General features: G+C 45.2%; 1 protein-coding gene across 5 annotated transcripts in view; it reads left to right on the forward strand.

Annotated features, from left to right (window-relative positions):
• Nucleotides 1–21,647, forward strand: part of LOC119436460 (PHD finger protein 19-like) — a 127,255-nt gene that overhangs the window by 76,172 nt on the left and 29,436 nt on the right. For all 5 annotated transcript variants that reach the window (XM_049657930.1, XM_049657923.1, XM_037703312.2 and 2 more), the window contains 6 exons: nucleotides 970–1,046; nucleotides 1,552–1,604; nucleotides 6,379–6,490; nucleotides 7,045–7,171; nucleotides 7,266–7,333; nucleotides 7,804–7,959. In XM_049657930.1, the coding sequence (XP_049513887.1) occupies nucleotides 970–1,046; nucleotides 1,552–1,604; nucleotides 6,379–6,490; nucleotides 7,045–7,171; nucleotides 7,266–7,333; nucleotides 7,804–7,959 (593 nt within the window). The remainder of the gene's footprint in view (nucleotides 1–969; nucleotides 1,047–1,551; nucleotides 1,605–6,378; nucleotides 6,491–7,044; nucleotides 7,172–7,265; nucleotides 7,334–7,803; nucleotides 7,960–21,647) is intronic.

Here is a 21,647-nt window from a genome sequence, read left to right on the forward strand (position 1 = left end):
TGCTCAGCGGCACAATGTTGTGGCTGCTGAGCGAGCTATTGTAGCTGGTTGCATAAGGAACAGAAGGCTGCCAGAAAATTGTCATGCTTGGTCAACTAGCCTCAAAAGATTTCACGGGTGGGCTGCGAACTTTTCAGGCACCCCTCGTGTATTTCTAGTAATATTTTACCTGTGTCATGAGTTAGAGAATGTACATGTCATTCTAAAGACATGAAGCGAGGTCCTGAGACATTAAGGAAAGCAAGGTCACGGAAAGAAACTGATCATTAGTGGATGTCCAAGGGAATCCTTAGGCTATAACCAATGTTTCGAAAAGGGGACTCGCATTCGTTAAGGCAATGACAAGTCCCCTTGTCAACACATGGCTCCAGGCTGACGCTTCTTTTGTTATCCACATTTGATTAATAAGATACTACACGTATTTTGAGAAAGCCATAATTTCTTTTTCATTTGTCTTGGGCAGAGTGCATCATAATTGACTCCTCGATGCAATATTTAATTACTGTTAATGTACACCTACCCACGAAAGCATTTAGAATGCTCAATTTGCAAAAATGCTAAATTATTTAATGCCCTAAACATGCAGCCTGCAATTAAATTATGCATTTTGCACCTGAGCGTGGGTCCTACACAGTGCACTTCTGAGCTCCAGGCTGAATACTTAGGCTGTGAAGTACTTGAATTTCTGAGATTTTCATTTTTCACATTCCAAAAGTAGAATGGGGCATGCAAAAAGAACAAGTTAATTGTGTTAGGTGTAAGATACACAATTGGAAGTATAGGATGCAGAGATGCCTTTTTTTACCACTTTGCATTCCTTGGAACTTTAGTTTCCTGGAAATTGCTTTGTTTATTACCATAGTAGACCTTTCCTACATTTAAAGTTGGGGGCACCAGCTGCCTCAGATGGAACAGGTTTCCCTCTCTATAGTGAATCCAGTGATTGACTGAATTTTGTTTGATGTGCAGATGAAGACACTGCAGTGGGATGATCAGCACAAAGTGAACACCAAAAACTGCTATTGCTACTGTGGGGGACCGGGCGAGTGAGTATGCTTGTCTTGCGATAGAGCAGGTTGCTTTGTGCCACAAAGTTGTCCTGCAGTTTGCATCACTAATTGGCAGAGCTGATCATGTTTCTCTTAGCACTCTCAGCATGAAGGAATGGTGTGCTTTACGTGTGCATTATTGTGAAAGAATGTGTTGCATTCTTTTTCACCATCATTGAGGGGTTTTAGCTTCTTTGTTTCTAAGTGCCCACTTCTGATTGGAGGGTTTATGGCATACAAAATAATAATAAGTGGCATTTAAATTTTATGTTAATATGGTAGTTAGAGCCTGGCGTTAACTAGCCAAACAATCTCGGATTCTATTCCGACAGAATTGGTTGTCACTTATCTGCATGCACTGTCAACCTTTAAAGTATTGCCACAACTTATAGTGCATTTAAGTGTGGTCAACTTATTTGCCATATTTTATATTTAAAATGTTCTTGCATGTGTGCTCTTCATGAGGTTCTTATGTATTGCTAAACTCTGCTTACTTCTTCAGGTGGAATATGAAGATGCTTCAGTGTCGGTCGTGCCGGCAATGGTTTCATGAAGGTATGCAATTACGCAAACCTTGATATGAAGTTTTATTATGCAGCTAAACCTTTGCCTGCTATACTTCAGGGAAGTAGAATTTAAATGAAGAGCTCTCCTTATCTGTAGCCAATTGAGAGGCCTGCCAGAATTTCTTTTTATGCTTTGCAGACAGATTTTTACCCATGCAAAAGAGCAAAATATTATTACATTTTTTCACATGTATGTCGTGAAAAAATCGCTCTTGCCTAATAAGCATCTCTGCTGAGTGTTTTTGTGGTTAATTGTAAGGCAGCAGGCAAACGGACGAGGATGACTAGGAAAGAACATGGGATGACCACTGAAGGTTAGGACACGAAAAAGAGCCTGAAGAGCTAGCAATGAACAGGAAAAAGGATGGCAAAGCGAGCAAGTTTGAAGTGATCCATTGTAAGCAGAGTGCAAACTGTTGAGGACAACTAGGACAGAACACAGGTCGAGTGCTGTGGGCTGTGTGGACTGTGTGCATACGCGCAGCTATCATGTCTCTGCAGCAATAGTCCCACATTTATTCTCAACACAGTCATCGCTTAAGTTGGGTGAGCATGCCTGGGAGTTATGTCTAGTGGAAGACTAAATGTTTTCACTGGAGTAATGCTTGCTTCTGCTGAATTCATGTAATTTATTTTGGTAAGAAATGCACATTTACTCACAACATGGCAAAATGCACTATTGGTCAGGGACTTGCCTGTATGTGTATAAAGGGTGTCCCAACTATCATGCACCAAGACAAATGCCACGTAGCTGGACAGAAGCAAGGTAATGTACTTTGCCGTCGCTCGCTTGGAGATACTCAGAGTAGTCTTTGCATTCTGCCTAATTACATAATTAGTCATAATTAACCAACTTTCATGTATTATAATTCGATGAAAAGTGTCGACGAGAAAATTGTAGAGCAATGTGAAAAAAATCGCGTAACAGTGTTCTGTTGCTCAATACGTGGTACATAAAAAAGTGTTTTTCCGAGCGTGAAAGAAGCCTGCGAATACAGTCAAAGTGCATCGAGCGGTTAGAAATTTCGCGGCAATTTTGGGTGTACAGTAAAAGCTCGATGATACGAATCTCACGGGGTCACGAAAAATATTCGTATCAGCCGAAATTCGTATCATCGAAACACAATTAAAACTACTGTCGAATCTCGATAATTCGAACTCGAAGGTGCCCGAAAATTTGTTCGAATTAAAAGGACGTATTTTTGAAGTATTCGTGCACCATAGCACGATGCACGAACGGTGCGAGTCTTGAAATATCGCGGCGCGCAAGCGCATAGCAAGCGCGGGCCACGAAACTGCCCACGCCGGCTAACGATCGCTTCCCGATAACGACAGAAAACGAAGCTTCAGGGAACGAGCGGGCGGCGCCGGCACACGGGTGCGCGCGGAGACCGTCGAAGGTGAGGGAGGAGGGTGGCAGGGAAGCGGATTTGGCCGCGTCAACTCCGCCGCTTCGGTGGCTCCCCTCGCCCTCCCTCTCAACTCCCTCGTAGGTCTCTCACCTTTGACTCCGTGCGCGCCCGCCGCCGTGGCGCCAGCTTATTTTAGCCGCCCCCTGAAGTTTCGTTTTCTGCCGTTATCGGGAAGCGAGCGTTTGCGGGCATTGCAGTTTCGTTGGCCCGACTGTGCCTCCGCCGCTGCTTCCCTCTGCGCTGCTTCCGCAGCGTGCAAGGTCAACATGTGACTAGAAAATAGAGGAGAAGGGTTCACTGCCATTTTATCCGCGTGGCTGAGACGTCGGCACTAGTGTGTGCTAGAATACGGTTGTCTAGAACACTCTGGTCGGCACGTACACGCTTGTTCCGGCGCGATACAGAAACGGCGACCTTGCAATTTGAGAGAGGGGGAAATTTCCGCCGCGGGATTTTTCTTTTTTTTTTTTCGTTCCTTCGCGCGCGGCATTGAGCGGTCTCTCCTGAGCTTTTGCTCTACGGCGGTGTCGGAGCAATGCCGGCCGGAGGCGCCGCCGCGTTATTTGGCGCGCTGCCAAGAGCATTGTCGGTGCGCGGTATGTTCGAAATAAGCGTGTTCGAATTAACGAGATTCGACTGTAGCTAAATTAAAGAGTCAGAGGTGAACTCACTCAGGCACATGTACGTAAAAAGCATTTATTTCTTGAAGCGCCACCACTTCAAACTCTTCGCGCCCAGTCGCGGAGTCCGCGCTGTCCGGCGCCGCGCCTCCGCACCAAAAGAGAAGGAGATAAAGCGCGTGACTGCGCGCTGTTCTCATTCGCGGCCGTCGGTGGGGCGGCGTTTATTCGTATCAACCGACGCAGGCTGAAAATCGATTCGTAACAACCGTTCTCTAGCACGTTGCAAAGTAATGGGGCTCGGCCGGGACCACAGAAAAATTCGTATCATCCGGAAATTCGTATTAGCCGTGATCGTATCATCGAGCTTTTACTGTATTCATGGGCTTCTTTCACGCTCAGAAAAACACTTTTGTGTAGCATGTATTGAGCAACAGAAAACTGTATCGGGAGTTTTTCATGTTGCTTTACATTCTTCTCGTTGACACTTTTAATCTAATTATAATAGCTGAGATGTTGATGAATTAATTAAGACTAATTATGTAATTAGGTGGAATGCAAAAAAAATAATCTGAGTATCTCCAAGCGACGGCAATTAACATTATTTTGGTTCTGTCCAGCTACATGGCATTTGCATATTTTTAAATCTTGGTACATGATAGTTTGGACACCCTGTATATTGCACTTCATTTTGATTTACAACAAATAAAAAACATAGAATGCATGTTGAAAGAGTCCCTGGGTGATGACACAGCAAAGTCATTGTAAAGAAAACATGAGTGACTTTGCACTTAATAATTTCCACATGACATCTGGTCAGGACTGGTTTTTTACTTTGTGAATGGGAAATGATTTGTAACTGGCAGAGGAGTTAGTGTCATATCTCTTTGGTGTTTTGCATGAGCTTAACTCATCAGCACGATAATGGTAAATTTTGCTTTGGACGAACTCAGCTCGTCCTAAGCAAAAACCTTCTTTGGTGCCAAAGTTTGCTTCGCAATATAGTTGATTTTGAAGCACTGTAAATTGAAGCATTTTCCTCGTCTTTGACTGTACTGCCTGTGGCAATGAGAAATACATGGATATTGCTCAGTGAAGAGGTTTAATAAGTCTGCATGCATATAGTGTGAAGTACGCGCTGGGTGGCTCAGTCAGGTAAGGCGTTGTTGCGCTGCTGAGCACGAGGTCGCAGGATCGAATCCTGGCCACGGCGGCGGCATTTCGATGGAGGCGAAATGCAAAAACGCCCGTGTGCTTGCATTGTAGTGCACGTTAAAGGACCTCAGGTGGTCAAAATTAATCCGGAGCCCTCCACTACGGCGTGCCTCATAATCGGAACTGGTTTTGGCACGTAAAAAGAAAGAATATAGTGTGAAGTATATTGGTTGACAACTTAAAAGTGTTTTCGAAAAAGGGTAGTTTGAAAATACGTCATAAAAAAGCAAAGTAATGTCACCTTTGGACAGAATAATAAAGCGCTTAAGGGGTTAATACATGACCAAACAGAACTTTATACTGTTGCATGTTTGGTGTTTTCCTTTTTGTCCTTTTATACTTTTGTTTATAAATGTGTACTACAAACATCTGAACCAGTTTTGTAAACATTTTCTCCCCTCAATAATTCCTTAAGTAATAGCCCTGCGGATATTCTAGGGGTTTATCTTAGCTGCCTAGTAGTCTGTGTTAAGTGCAACATGCGCATTGTCACTTAAGGGGAGAAGAGGGTCAAAAAACGGCGATTTTCATTAAAAAAACAGGTTTTGTGTTTTTAGTTGTTTCAGCAACATTGATCTCTCCTATTTCACATATGAAGAAATCAGAACCAGAAATGATCGGGAAAAGTATAATAAACTCGATTAAAGCCCTCGAGGTGGCAAGAAAAGGCACAGATAAGACACATTTCTAAGCGCGCTATGCGTCAAACCGCGGTTTCACACGCCATTGGGCTCGAGCAAGGTGGTAGGCCAAAGCTTTTTCTCTCCAAGGTTAGCTTTGCCACATCACAATCTCCCTGAGAAGTAATAATGATAATTAACAGAAGTAAACAACTTTTAAAACTTTCAATCGCATTTTTCTCAACTTCATATTTTGGGCAAAAGAAGGCGTTTGTGCACAACATTTTATGTACTTATTGTGGTCCAATCAAGACCACACTTGATGGGCGTAATTTTTAGGATATGTAGAATGCACTTATCTAGGATTTAATGCAATCAAGTAATTTTTTTAAGGGTGAAAATTTTTAATGTACTCGGGCACCAGCCACTGAATATGAAGCACCAGATACGAAATTCTCTTAAAATGTTGCCTGTAAAGGGAATCACATTATCTTGCTTATTAGCACTCAGTGGAGTGTTAGGGACAGGAAAAATAATTTTGCACTGCTCTATCATGCTAACTGCTAAGTCCAGCAGCTGCACAAACATGCACTGTTTCTCACTTATGCATGGTACTTAGGACATGAAAGCATCGAGATATCCTAAAACTAAAAGTAGATTTCGAATGAAGAGATCAAGCTCTATAAGCGGTAAAATTTTCATTCGCCCAGCATTATTATTTAAAAAGAAATGTTTCTGAGGAGCATCTCCCCTTAAGTCTTTCTCGTATAAATGTCATCAAGCACTATTTTTGGTTTTGATGCTCTTCATAGATTAGTCCAAAGCCTTGTTTTTTAAAGCATGCTAGGAGACAATGCATTGAACTGTGATTACAAGCTAATGAATTCATTTTTCAGCTTGCATCCAAGGCCTTGAAACCCCACTGCTATATGGTGACAGCTTTTACTACTTTACATGCTCTGTGTGCAATAATGGGCCAGAAGTTGTCAAGCGGATGCCCCTGACTTGGTTTGTCTACTTATTGACTTTTGTTATTGAACAGGGGATCAAGTTGCCATGTTGACCATGCACTAAGGAACTTTGCCTATGGGTGGCAGTGTGGTATTAAAATTAACTGTTATGCTGAGGGATTATGCTTTATTATAGGTCTTAAGATTTTTATAAGGGGTAAAGAAATTTGATTTGTAGTTCTTTATGTAATTATGTACACTGTGCAGTGCACAATAGATTATACATTGCTTTAAACAGAGTACTTTGTTTTATTTTCTTTTACACTGACTCTAAATGGTCATAATTAGTGTGCCTATTTCAAACTGGAAGGGGTTGCTTGCATGTGTATCCTTGCTTAAAATGTTTGGTATGCTTCTGAAATATTAGCATTTACATAATTGTACACTATCCCAGACTAGCATTGAAAGAATGGCAGTATGCTTCATGTGTTGAAGCAGGGTCATTTTGCATGTCTGTTGTTGTAGGACTTGTACCGCCCACTCCTCTGCAAATTAGTGACTGTTCTCGAGTGTATTTTGTTTTATCTGGGAAACCTGTAATTATTTTTACAGGATGGACATTACTCATTTGACATTGTACAACTTGGTCATGGAGCATCGCAAAAAGTATTACGACTTAGATGACGTAATCCTTCCATACCTCAACTCTATATGGCTGGCCTTGCAGTTGCCATCTGAAGTATGTACCCTTTTGATGCTTTTGTGTAGCTTGCATGGCGAGCAGTAGTGCTCTGTTTTCTCTAACCCAGGTTTATATGCCTTCTTTTATCTAGATTTTTCGGTGTTCTGTCCGTGAAAGGCGAACAAACATCTATGGGTGCCTGTGCAGTGACAGGGTCAGGTAATGTTGTTTCTACATGTTGATACTTTTTGGGACCATTTTTAAGTGATGGGAAGCCGGAATTCTCATAAATGGAGAATAGGGTGCTTGCACGGGAGGAGACGAAAAAAAAAAAAAACTTGCTTCATCAGTGCCAAGCAACACATTGCTTGATGCTCATGGCTTGTACTTGTGGAATCGATGCTATGAAAGCATTAAAACTTTTATCGAACAGAGTGCTGTGAAATCTCTACACTCTTTCAAGCCGGTGATAGCGAAAATCAGGTGAATTGCAGTATGTATGCAGTGCCAGATGTATATCTTGGTGCAGCTGATAAAGCCTTGTGGCCCTCTCTCCTTTGGCTGCAACTTTTGTTTTTTCCATCTTATTTGTTTTCCTTGTCCTTCTTTTTTTCTTCTTTTGCACATATATGCACGACAATACAGAAGCATTTTTTTTTTTCAAAGTTGGCCTCTTTCTGTTTGTAAAGGTTTAAATCTGGCAAAGAAGTTAAGAAGAGAACATCGTTGTGGGGGCTTCGAAACAGAACTGCGCCTCCCATTCCTGGGGAAGAAGCACCACAGGAACATCGAAGTGTTGTGCCTGCCTTACCTCCACGAGCACCACTTTCCAAGGCTGCTCCAGGGTGAGCAGGAAGCTATCTTTTGCCCTATCGATTGAGTGTGAACAGTGGTTTATGGAAACTTCCATTATGCAATAGCTAATAATTATTGTAAAGGAATACTTTCTTGCTAGAAGCATAATTTTCATCCAGGCAGAAAATCCTGTATTCCTTTTTACTCATTCAATGTGTATGAAGTAAGATACATGAAAGATTAGAGCAAAGCCATTACCATGTTATCATTTTAGAATCTTGAAGCGTTATTGTTTAATCCTAAAAGTGCCGGCAAAAAATCCAGAAATACATTCAGAAAATGACTTTATTGCACATCTGGATAACAAATTTTTTGCAGATTAAAAAAAAATTACACACACGTGCACACACACAACATATAGATACATACAAACATAGATACATAGATAGCCCCCGGAAAGTGCGTGAAACACCAAAAGAATGCTAATGCATTAAAAACTGTAGCGTCACCTCGTCTTCTATGTGTTTCATTGGGTCACTTGCGGGACAGCGAGTGCCATCTTGAATGTCCACATGTGCGTTGTACTAGTTGATCGGTGCACACTGTACGCTTGACTGCTCTTAGTGCTGTTTGCCAGGCGATTCTGCATGTTTCTCGACACTGAACCTCTGTGCTAGCAGTTGCAAAAGCCGTTGCAGTATGGAAGCAAGGTTTTCTCAGTTTGGTGGGGGAATAAAAAGTGCACCCCGGTGAAAAGTTTAACAGATTGCAGCTGTGCATTTCTAGAGCAGTCACTGATAGAGATAGAGGTTTGTATGAAAAGAAAGAATGCAGTCAGCGACCAATTTTTCGGGTACGCCTGATAATTCGAACACCTTTGTGACAACGCTACATGCCCCATAGGGCCAGTGTATAAGGACGTCTGAAATTTCAGATGCTCAAACCCTTTGCCATCCGATTTTCCTGACTTTTTGCCTGGACCATTGGTCCAAAATGGTATTAATTGAAGCCACCACCATTTTGAATATCTCGCAGCCTCAAACCAGCGGTCTTGCTCACTGATCCACTGGCAGCTGTAGTAGTTGAACTTAGACATGGTAACAAGCGCTGATGAATGGGAACACAAAGAAGAGACAAGTGGACTGGACGGGTGCTAGTTATCTAGCGCCCGTCCAGTCCACTTGTCTCTTCTTTGTGTCCCTGTCCATCAGCGCTTGTTACCATGTCTAAGTTCAGTTACAACCAACTACCCCAAATTTATGCTTTAAACTATAGTAGTTTTGTGCTGTCATTAGGCCTAGCTGCTTCTACGTTCGCTATCAAGCTTCCTGCTGTTCAGTGCTGTGTATTTTATTGAAAATATTCGCTGCTGTTGGCAATGGTACCAACTCTGCCTTCGTCATCCTCACCGATAGTGTCGAAGTGCGGAAAGCATGACAAGGGTCCAAAGCACTGCATAATGCCGGTTCCATGAAGTCAGCTTCGCCGCAGTACAGCGAAGTTACGTGGTCAAGCATATGCAGTGTATTGCCGTGAACCATACCAAGAGTGCAAAGGGGCCTTTGTTATGTGACATAAAATGTGCTGCTTAATTATACACTTGCGCTTCCGTCGTCTACTGTCTCAGTACCAGCACTTAGACGCCTAATTAGTGTGTTGGTAGGTCGTTAAAACTATTTCAGACGTGGCTGTTGCAATTTCAGCCCTTGAAGGCAGTGAAAGGCATGCATTAGTTTTTTTCTGACATTTTCGTGGTCCCAAGGGAGTCTGAAAAATCTGACGTTGACTCTCTCGGCATCCTGCGCATTGCCAGACAGGGCCACAGTTGGTTATCAGAAAGTGCCATCACATGGCTATTTTGGCATTCGTTGGGGCATTGCATCTGAGATCAGGCAGCGCGCAATCTCGGAGTTTGATAGAAGGGTGACTCCGACGACAAGTTGAAAATGATTGCGCGATGTCGGCACAGTGCTCGTTATGGCAACAAACAGTGTGCGTGATAATGACAAGATTACTCGAACTGCGAGGCTTGGACTTGTTTTTTTGCGGGGCGAACTTCAAGGGAAAGCTCACGTTTACAAAGTTGAGAAGGTGGCGGTTGCAGGTGGTTTCAAGAATTCAAGTGACTGCTGGGGTAAAGTGTAAGCACATTGCGGCTGTTGCTCTGCATGTTCACAAGATAATGTAGTGCTTGTACACAAGTCAGCGATATGCCTGAAGTGTTTTTTCGTCATGAACAACATATCGGGCTTTGGACGACTCGTGAGCCAAAAGCAGAATTTTGTACAGCAGCTAGAACGGTTTGGTAGGTAGCAACACTAGTCACTAGTGTTCATTGTGATGTCAGATGCTTTATGTTTGGGGCATACTGAATGCCCATTACCCGATGTGCTTCTTGCAAAAACAAAACCTTTCAAACTATCTCACATTATCTGATCTTGTCGACGATCAGAAAGTGATGCTTTTCGAATGGGAAAAAGACAAACACACATATTTCATTTCCCAAGAAGCAGGATCAACAACGATGGGGAGGTTCTTGTTCACAGCGAAGCATTTTGTATGATTGGGTTGATCTTCTGTTCGGGATGATGTTTTGACAACCATCATTGGCTGGTACCCTACATGCCAGGTTCGCTTCAATATGCTTCACCGTACTATAGTTTGCATTGAGGTGAAGCATGCTAAAGAACATCTGTCCTTTTGACACCGCCGCCTCAGCCGTCTAAAACATCGGCTGTTGCTTTGCCAGACACAGTAGTTCACGTATGCAAGTAACTGACCCCTAGAGTGATCAAAGGCACATTTTTTTGGAACGTGGAACTCTTTTTAGTGAGTAAACAATATTTAAAGAGGAATGTGTACAATGGGGCCGCAGCCTGCAAGGCATCGCTGTATTGCCGTCAGCACCACGCTGTATGCGTGTGCTTGCTTGTTTCAAACTCTTGCAAAACAATTAATGCCCTGTTAATGGCAGCTCTGGAAATGTAGCGGAGGTATATCTGCTAGCCTAAATCACAGTCTTAACGTCCGAGTGCCACTCAGCAGCCGTTAGCATTCGAATTTACTTTCATCAACTTCGTGCACATTGCGCCCGGTCTCTCGAACGCAACAAGTGCAACCGAATGGAAAAGAAACGTACTACAGATAACACCATGATGCAATTGTTTGTCATCGGTACAGTAGAATCTCGTTCATACGTTTTAAAAAAATATGCGAAAAATAAACATGCGATCCGGGAAAACGTACGATCCGAATCCAGTAAAAATTGAAAGCTGACAAGCTCATATTGAGGTGCAAGGGCAGAAAACACTTATTTCTTGCAAAACATAGGTACAGTCGAATCTCGTTAATTCGAACTGACGCTGTGGTCCCGTCAAAGTTATGTGTATTCCAATGGGCGAGAGCGCTCGGTAATTCGAACACGAAAGCATTTGCGACGGTTAATTCGAAGATAACCACGCACCGACAATGCTCTCAGCAGCACGCCAAATCATGTGGCGGCGCCACCGACTGGCAATGCTGCAACAACGCCATGAAGCAAAAGCTTAATAGAGACCGCTCAACGCCGCGCGGAGAAATAAAAAGGAAAGAAAAAAAATACCGCGGCGAAAATTTCCTCTCTCAAATGGTAAGGTCGCCGTTTCAGCGTGGCGCCGGAACACGCGTGTACGTGCCGACGTCTCAGCCAACGCTGTGGCGCAGAGGGACGCAACTCGGAGGCTCAGTCCGGCCAACGCTCGCTTCAACAGCAGAAAACGAAACTTTGGGGAGCGGGCTAAGCTGACGCCGGGCCGGCGGGCGCGCACGGAGACAGTCGAAGGTGAGGGAGCTACGAGGGAGTTGAGAGGGAGGGCGAGGGGTGCCACGGAAGTGACGGGGTTGCCGAGGCCAAATGCGCTTCCCTGCCGCCCTCCTCCCTCACCTTCGACGGTCGCCGTGCCGGCGCGGCCCGCTCCCTAAAGTTTCGTTCACTGCCGTTATCGGGATGCGAGAGAGAGAGAGATTGTGGTTGTGAAGAGGAAGAGGCGCTGTCGGGATGCGAGCGTTGGCTGGCGTGGGCAGTTTTGTGGCCCTCGCTCGCTATGTGCTTGCGCGCCGCGATATTTCACGACTTGCACCGTTCGTACGTAGCGCTATGGTACACAAATACATAAAAAATAAGTCCTTTTAATTCGAACAAATTTTCGGGCCCCCTTCGAGTTCGAATTATCGAGATTCGACTGTATTTTCTGCTGGTGCCTCACACCCTTGGACAGGAACAACTCCTTTTGCACTCATTGCAGACCCTAGTCCGCATTTTCGTAGTCTTTCGTGCGAAAGAAGCTTTGTAAGGCTTCCAGGCCGGCAAGGGCTTCGGCGAAGGTAGCCGGTGGGCGCAAGCCTTCGTTCTCGCCGCCGTCTTCAGGTGCCTCGTCCGTCACCACCTCTGCTACAATCTTGGCGAGTCGTAGCGCCGTGTGCGCGGCGTCTGCCTGTTTTCGCCGCTTGTTAGTTCGCGCTGAAGCGAGGCAGCGCAAAGGTCAATTCGCTCGCCGCTGCTGCCGCGCTTCGTCACTTTGGGCAAACGAGCAATGCAGAGAAGCCGCGCGGCCGCTGTCTGCCGCTTTGCGCTTCACAAGCACATGAGAGTGGTCTTTTTGCACACCTAAATGATAATTTTTCGCTGCAGAATGTATCATACGACCGCAGTTTGCCTCAATGCTGAACGTTGCTGCCGAATAATCGTATTTTCCGGGAACGTATTAACCGGAACGTATTAACACATGCCTCTATGGAGTTATGTTTATTTTTCGCGATTGCGAACGTAGGAGCCGGGAAAACGTATTAAGCGGAAACGTATCAGCGAGGTTCTACTGTACCAATTCAATGAAAATACCAAGCATGCATGTAGCTGACTTTCAACGAAACAGCTGGCTCCAGAGATCGTGCTGTTGGTTTTCCAATATACATGCTGGAAAAAAGTGTCGTACGTGGAGCATTGTTCTAAACACTGTTGCACCTTATTGCATAGTAGATTTTGCAGTTTGGACGCAGACCCATTTCACTTAACCTAGGGAATCTAGGTTTTCAGTTGAAATGTAAATGAACTGGAACAAAAAGTGTAGTGCATGGCCGAACTCTTTAACGACGCTGCCACTGCTGATCTCAACATATGCTCATGCCGCTAGAAGCGCCCTCATCGGGCTGGAGTTAGGCACATCTGCAGGGTGCCTATAGATATAGGCAAAAGCGCCCTGTGATCGTCTCAGTCTCCTTGCCTGTTCCTCGTGATCTGTGGTGCCGTTTTCTGCCATAAAGAACCACCATCTCATCAGACTAAGCGATGGCTTATTTTACCATTTATTTCTTGCTGTTGCGACGGAGAGCAAGTAACATGGCCGAAATATACTCTGTTTCATACATTGTGGCCAACGTTAGAAAGCTAATAACAATTCACTAAAAATGACTACACAAGCACTTTTTTGACAGGCCAGAACTTGTGTTGGGTCTACGTCCTCATTTTCAGTGTGCTGTTATCAGCCATGAACCAATAACTTGCCCACTTTTCTACCCTCTTCAATGCTACAAACTTCTCTCACTGCTTGCATTTGTGACCAAAAAAATATAGCATCACACATAAAATAAAGAGAAAGATAGGTATGCATCTTATAATTCGATGTAACATTGTCTTCTACGTTATAAAATGTGATGTGTTTATGACATGTGAAGCGTAGGAGGCAGAGTTGTGGAGTGACAACTCCAGAATTGGAATTATTCCAGAATAAATCCACATTTTCAAATGCCCGGAATGGAATGACCTCACCAGCACAGTAGGTGGAACTGAAGTTGGAATGGAATAAGCACGTAGTCCCGGAGCACTTAATATTGATTTTAGGCGAAACTACGAAACCGCTAAGTTTTCTAATTATGCTAAACTGGACATAGCCAATTTTATTACATTTCTAAATTTTCACTCATTATAGCTCTTTAAATATCTACCTATAGGGGACCACCTCTGCCACGAAAGTTGTAAGCAACACAGTATTCTATTGACCCTTTTCGCGGAGCAGTTTGCTCTAGTGGACCAAGATGGCGCTTTCGGCGGTGCGCCATACGTTGCCTCAGCGAATGCGCACGAATATGAAACTATTACTGCTTCTGCCCTGTGACTGTGTGATAAACTGTCGGAAATGCAACTGGGTGTTCGTTAATACACTCTGCCCTATTCATGCTGCAAAATGTGTAACGATAAAGGGAAGACGTGTGCGGTAGTTCGCTGCAAAAAATAGTGATTCGGATACTTGGAATGCAATCGACCTGTCTTGCCGCTGCTACATAAGAATTGCCTGTGTTGCCGCCCTTCGCGATGCACGGCTTTCCTCAAGGATAAAAAAAAGACAATTCATCCGCCTGAGCTGTATAGCTAACCTCCAAAGAAAGGACTTCCAACTCCGGAACATCGGCGTTTAAGAGTGAGTACTGCTCGTTACAAAAGGAAGTAGTCCCACTTACTGGCATAGTAAGTTTCACGCACATTATCTACACACATCCACCTCTACTCGCACGCAAACCTACGTCCACCCTATCGCCAACGTATCAATAATAAGTGAATAGGCACTCACTTGAAGCAATGTGCCGAAGCATGAGTGACGGCGACTACACCAACAAGACACGAATGTTGGAAGCTGAACGTTTCGTGACGATACACAGAGTAAGCGAGGGACTAGAGATAATACGTCTTTGCTACGAGCTACCGCAAAGTACAGAACATTTATATTCCAAGCTTTGTGCGCAGCAAGAACAAATCTATCGCAGCAGAGCACACCCGCGAGCGATTACGCTGAAAATAAACAATCAGATAGTGGCCGCACCGAGGAACTTTACTGAGTCAGAAATGTGACAAGCCGCTGGTTCAAAATGTTTGCCAAATAAATAACGAAGAGCACACTGATCCCGCTTTAATCCATAAGCGGAAAGTTTGGACAGCTTGGAATACATTTCCAGTCCCGCTTTTAGTAAAAGCACCCTATACGGTGCTCGCGCGCTCTGAAAGCACTTACATGTCCTCTAAAGCTGTGGCCAAAACCAAAACAGACGGCGACTGTGTCGTCCACACAGTCACCGTCTACGATATGCGTCGAAACGGAGGTTTGCTGCGCCGCACCGGCGTCACGCGCTTGTATTGTAAACGCGGAGGCAACGGAGGCGGCTGAGGCAAGCAATGGGCGCGTCACCACGTGATCAAACATGGCAGCGCCCACGGGAGCGCCGCGAAAAGGGTCAATACTTCTGACGATCTGGATACTTTTCTTCGTTATAATGTTGAAATGCATTTAAAGAAAGCCACATATAGTTAACTCCTTAGCGAAAGGTTAAAAAGTTAATGCTTAAGTTCTAGTGAACTTGTTAACATTTAGTTAAGGAGTTGAGTTGCCAAGAATTATTCGATTTAGCAAGAGCATGTTTGGCCTGCAACAAAAAGATGCAGGCTGCAAACAGCCACTTGCAAACGGTTACACCCTGTGCGAGTCCATGGTGATTTGGAAAGAGCGCCATAATTTTTTCCACTTGGTCCAGTATTCAAAATGCGCTTTAACAGGCAGTCAGAGAGGTGTACTGAATAATTGTGTACATTATGATACGAATGCATGTGACATAAAAAAAGGCAGCATACTTCATCTATTTCTTCAGCTCTGGACTCGTTTACTGCGACAGCAACATTCTCCTTGCAGACCACCATCCTAATATTGCTTGCCTGATTTTTCTCAAATAATTGCAGTCACCCACTACGGGGACACTGTGTAAGATTATTTTGTACTTAGCTTTATTAATCAATAATAATTGTAAAGATTACAGGCGACAACGCCCTGAAGAAATAAGAGGCCACAAAGCTTGCTAGTTCTTGTGCGAAAAAATTATTACGTAACATTATTTGTGATGTTGTTAAGACTTCAAAAATGTTTTTATTTGTTTTTGTCACTAGCACGCAAGTAAAAGCAGTAAATAATTATAGAGAAAGCATTTAGTTTACTGGAATTTGAGGACTGGAATGGACCAGCTTAGCCATTCCAGGAGTGGGAATGGTCCAATTGTCACCATGCAATATTATCAAAAACTTTCCAATTTAATTTCTCATTACACAGCGCAGTTATGAAGTGTGCATTTCATTAGAAAGCACCTCTTACACCTCTAAGAGCTTGCAAAACAACTGAACAGCCATTTCAAACTAGGTATCTATTTTTAAAATACAGTGCAGACCACTTATAACGTAACCGCTTTTAGCGCGGGACCGGTTATAGTGTGGGTTTTTTTGACCACTGATATATCTCCTATAGAACTCAATGTATAGGCGGACTGTTTATTGCATAGACGAAGCAGAATATGAGTTATAGCGCGGTTCTTTTAAGCGCACGATCATGAAATAGGCGCACAGAGCACGGCCTTTTATAGGAGGTGTTGAGCACAGCTCACACAACCGCACGGTTGCCGGGCGCACAAGCGCGGAGTGGGTGCGCGGGCGCACGCTTGGAGACCAGCGGCAAAAAGCAAAACAAAAAGTCGCAGTTTCCTCCGAAAGGCAAAGCATCAATTTCGATAGCAAATTTACTAGTTGAGTATACAGAGTAAGGATGGTAGTTTTATCGCCTGCATAAACTTGGACACATCCGCTTACTAACTGAATTAACAAGCATGGTGTCAGCGCGCACAAGCGAACATGAATAAATAGATCGTACTCGATGACCGCAGACAAGCACTGTAAAAACGCTGACGTCAGCAAACGCGGCAGGAGCAGCTACCGAAGGTTCGTGTGGTCTATCGCTTCAACGGAAACTGAGTGGCGAAAGCACAGCGCATACAAAGGTCAGAGCCGTGTGGAGATCGCTTTCAAGATACGGTGCGCGCGACAGCCCTCAGGCGCGCAAAGTACGCAGTGGATTGCAGAAAGCCGTGCCCCCTCCCCCCGCGCTGCCTTCGCGCTTTCCTCATTTCGCGTGGGAGCTTGAGTCGCCAGTTCCCCTCGCGCCCGGTCGCAAGATACGCAGTGCCTACTAAGTGGTTGATTTGAGAAAGGAAAGGTTGGCGCTATCTTCTGCAGCCCTTGAGGGAGCACGGCTCAGCGCCAACGGGGAGGGGAAAGTGGGAGAAAAAGGAGGTATTGAGTGCCGCAGCTGAACGTCGCTTCCCTTCCCTCCCTCCCTCTCATCCTCCGGTCTTCCGCACGACCGTTTGTTCTCCGCCGTACGTTCGCTCTCCATGAAAGCACGCGTCCCTCGCGCGCTTTCACTCGCACATACAGCATTCTTTTTTTTTTCTCTGCTGTGTTGCGATTGTGTTGCATGTGTGTGTGGGTGAAATATGTAATAAATTGTGTTTGAAAGGTGGGTTGCCCGTTTGGCATAAGCAAAAGCCGAAAAAAGCATGCTTTGGTTATACTAACGCGGATCTTTACAACTCCCGCGACTTACGTTATAAGCGGTCTACACTGTACTGGTCTAGCGACACAGACAATACCTCCAATGCGCCCACCCCATTAAGATGCCAGGCGACAAGCACTTCAAAGGCATTTCATTGATTTCAACAATGACCAATAATGCTGGCATTTTGTCAACTGCTGCCCAGTGCATGTTTTAGCAACTTTTGGAAAATATCAATGTTAACAATGCTGATTTGGGAAAATATCAGTAGGCAGTAGCATGCTACATAGTGGTGTTAGGTTGCGCAAAACACAAACAATTATCTCAAATTTCTAGTATCTTATTATTTTCAGAGCGTGCTACTACATGCAGGCACTGCATTGTGAAAGCAATTATATTGAATCTTATTTAAAAAAAAATAACATACACAATTGAAACAGGGGTCAAGCGTCTACTTTGCCGATACATACGTACGAGGGGGTACCCAAAAGTAACCGGAATTCTTTTTAAAAAGCTATGTATTTATTTATTTTTACAAAACAACCTTATCACCTTCAGAGTACTCTCCATTATACTTAATACATTTGTCCAATCTGTGATTCCATTCTTCGAAACATTTTTCAAAATCGTCTGTTTTGATGGCTGATAGCACATATCTCATTATTTCCTTCACCTCTGCTACATCGTGAACTCGCAGTCCTTTCATGTTTTTCTTCATTCGAGGAAAAAAAAAAAAAGTCGCATGGAGTGAGGTCAGGTGAGTAAGTGGCGTGGGTCAGTTTCAAGAGGTGTGCTCCGAAAGAGTGACATGAACGAAAGGAAAGCTTGAATGTTAAAGCAAGGCGAGGACTAGTAGCGGTCTGGAGGGGGGGAGGAGGGGGGGCGAGTTTTCATGGGGGCGATACTTTCCCCCAGCTCAGAAAATTGCGGTCTCTACCTCATTCTGGATCGTGCTAACCATAACTGCTGAGGGGGGACCTACGCTAAAAATTCCACACACAGATAAAGATAGGACGAGCGCATGCATAAAACTTGGGGGCATTGTTGATCCCCACCAGGCCTTCGTGGGGTCGAAGAGCTTCTCGTTCCTGGTACTTGACGCATGCCCACAATGCAAAAAGCATGATTGAGTGATAGGAGACTGAGGGGGGACCTACGCTAAAAATTCCACACACAGATAAAGATAGGACGAGCGCATGCATAAAACTTGGGGGCATTGTTGATCCCCACCAGGCCTTCGTGGGGTCGAAGAGCTTCTCGTTCCTGGTACTTGACCGAATCATCGACCACGCTGCGTGGAAAAAAAGCATTCCAAAAATATTGCGACTTGCTTGTTAGGAAACGCATAATAAGCATGCCCCCCCCCCCTTTTTTTTCTTTCCTTTGTTTCTGACTTTCATCCTAATAATCTTGAAAAGAGCATGCTTTTAGGCTAGTTTGTACTCGCTGTTAAGACTTAAAACAGGGCAATAAACGGGACAAGAAAGATCTACAGAACGCTGATTTGCGTACGGCAAGATATATAAAGGACGGGGGTGCTGGGCCAGGGAAGCTAAAAAACCATCGCATCAAACAGGTGGGAAGGCAGGTAGGTGAATGGCCTCGAAGTCCACGCAGGAACAGAAATATAGGAATGCTAGGGGCCGTCGCGCCGTTCAGGAATTCGGTGAATGTTGAAGAGTGCGACACTGACTAACGAAAAAGAATTTTAAGACTGGGAGTGGGGCGATGGATACGAGGAGGGGAGGAGGATGAGCATAAAAAGCGTCAAGAACGAGCCGGTGGTAATTATGGGCATAGAGAGCGTCTCGTCACTGCCCGATTGCTCAACACCAGACGGCCGTGGCCAGTCGCCTAGCTGAGGCTCACCCACCTCGTCGTAGCATGAGCTGCTTGCTGTGGAGAGCCCATCTCAACTAAACGTCTTGGCAATTTTCAGAATAGACGGGTGGCAGGAGACACGACACTTTCAAATCTCTCGGAGGTACTGGCCCTAATTTTACTGCGAGCTACAGATGCTGTAATTTTCACAAAGGCTTCTAAACTGGAAGCAAGCCTGCTGCAGACTGTCCGACTCATCAATTCCCAAGTGTGATCAAAGAACAATATGCGTTGCATGATGACTACAATGTCAAGATTGCAAGTTACTTCTAAACATCTCTTTAAACAAGTCGAACAGAAGGTCACTGAAAGTGAGTAAAACTCGCATCATATGATACTATTGAAATTCTAGCATAAAGCTTCCTTGCTCTATATTTAAATCTAGAATAATATAGCATGCCCACAATGCAAAAAGCATGATTGAGTGATAGGAGACTTACAAAATAGTACACGCCCTCTTCCGTATGTAGCCGTACCACTCACTAGAAGATCTGGCCTGCAACAAGTCTGGCCTGCAAACAAGAAGACACACAAATAATTGCTTTGCCACTATCAAGGCACCAAATTCAGAGGCAGCTTAAAGCGAGGCATGTTTATTTAATGACTGGAAACTAGTGTGCAGAAATCATCTCCAGGGATTTGCTAAAGAATCTGTTAGTTTGTGCAACAACCACGGTTCTCCTGCAGCAGCATCATTTAAAAGTTTCTCTACTTGTGTTGATTTCTCTTTCTGTAGAGTGCAACAACTGTTGTCCCTTATAGTATTTAAACTGAACCAGAACGAATATTCGGAAACTTCAAATTTAAATATCTCCAATTGAATGCTAATAAAATAGCAAAGGCTTTCCATTTGTATTTGAAATTTCAAATATTTGCACACACCAAAAAAAAAAAGGCAAGCGAAGGGAGAAAGGAAGAAACGACAGCATATACAGTTAAACCTGGATATAACGAAATTGACAAATTCCCGAAAAACTTCGTTATAAAGAGGATTTCGTTATATGCAGGTTCGGCACGAAAATTCGAAAAATAAACGTTTACCGTATTTACTCGATTCTAACGCGCCCTCAATTGTAATGCGCACCCGTTTTCCGTTTTCGTCGAAGCACTCATCCTCGGAATGTCACACCAGGTACCGGATGCGTGGACGCGTGTCGTTTCGCACAAGCGCGAGGCATCGGAAACGAAGAGCGAGCGTCACGATGGCATTGTAGCGTCGTATAGTGTTACAGTAGAACCTCGCTGTTACGTTCCCGGGGGATGCGTTTTCCCGGCTGTTACGTCGTTTTCGACCGGTCCCGGCACAGCTCCCATACAACACAATGCATTGGCAACCCCGCTGTTGCGTCGCAACTGTGGGACCGTTCCCGCATCATACGTTGCGAACTGCCACTCCGCGCCGGCCCGAGCGGCCATTTTGACTTTTCATGTTGCTTGGCTTAGTGGCTTGACGATGGCATTGGCCGCCTAAAGTGCCGGGGGCGACTACTATGACGTATTTTCGGTTTCCGCCAGCAAAAGTATGGCCCTTGATATCCGTATTTGCTATATAAAGATGGTTTCCATGACGCGTTGTGGCCCTAAAATTGGTTTTGGCTCATAGATATTCCGTATATAAGGGTACGGCCACGCTAGCGGCAAAAAACGCGCGCGTCATGCAGCGAGCGGCAAGTTGCCGCGCGTCAGCGCCTTGCCCTTGCCGCGAGGCCACCGTGGCACGCGCGTCTCGCGGCGCGGCGGCGCGATAAGATCTCCCGCGCTCTCCGAACGGGCGAGCAACACCGCGGTTGTGATGGCTCCGTGACGTCACCCTCGTCGCTCTTGATTAGTTCTTGATCTCGCGGCACGCGGCATTTGCCGCAGAACCCATTTCGCGCGGCACGCCGCAAGACCCCCGATTCCTGCCGTTTTTGCCGCGCGCGGCATGACGCGTTGCCGCGCGTTTTTGCTGCCTGTCTTTGCCGCTAGCGTGGCCGTACCATAAAGTCCAAGTGCGATAACGCAGTCGCCGCGCGCCGTATGCTGTATGTGCGAGTGAAAACGTGCGAGGGGAGCCGACGACCGCGGCTAGATCTCGCGCGCGCAACAAAAGCAGGGAGGAAGCGCGCCTTCTTCCGTTGCGCTCGAGGCACCGGCGAGGGGGGAGGGATAGCGGGGCGGCGCGCGGTCGCGCAGGCCGTATCTTGAAAGCGATCTATCTGCGTTGGGGCAGAGTAGCAGTGTAGGTGCATCGGCGGCTCGTAGCTTTCTCTGTGCTGTGTGTTCTCGGCGCTCAGTTTGCGTTGAAATGATAGACAACAGCACGAAGGTCACTTCGCTCGCTTCTCCAGTGGCGCTTCCACACGCCGCCAGCTTTTGACAGCGCGTGTCCGTGCTCATCGAGTCTGATGGGCCACAGCGTGTACCAGCGCGTCGGCAACATCAGCTGGAAAAGGAGAGAGTGCCGGCTTGGCGTGCTAGGC

This window comes from Dermacentor silvarum, chromosome 1 (genome assembly GCF_013339745.2).
Source record: "Dermacentor silvarum isolate Dsil-2018 chromosome 1, BIME_Dsil_1.4, whole genome shotgun sequence".
NCBI classification, from domain to species: Eukaryota; Metazoa; Arthropoda; class Arachnida; order Ixodida; family Ixodidae; genus Dermacentor; species Dermacentor silvarum.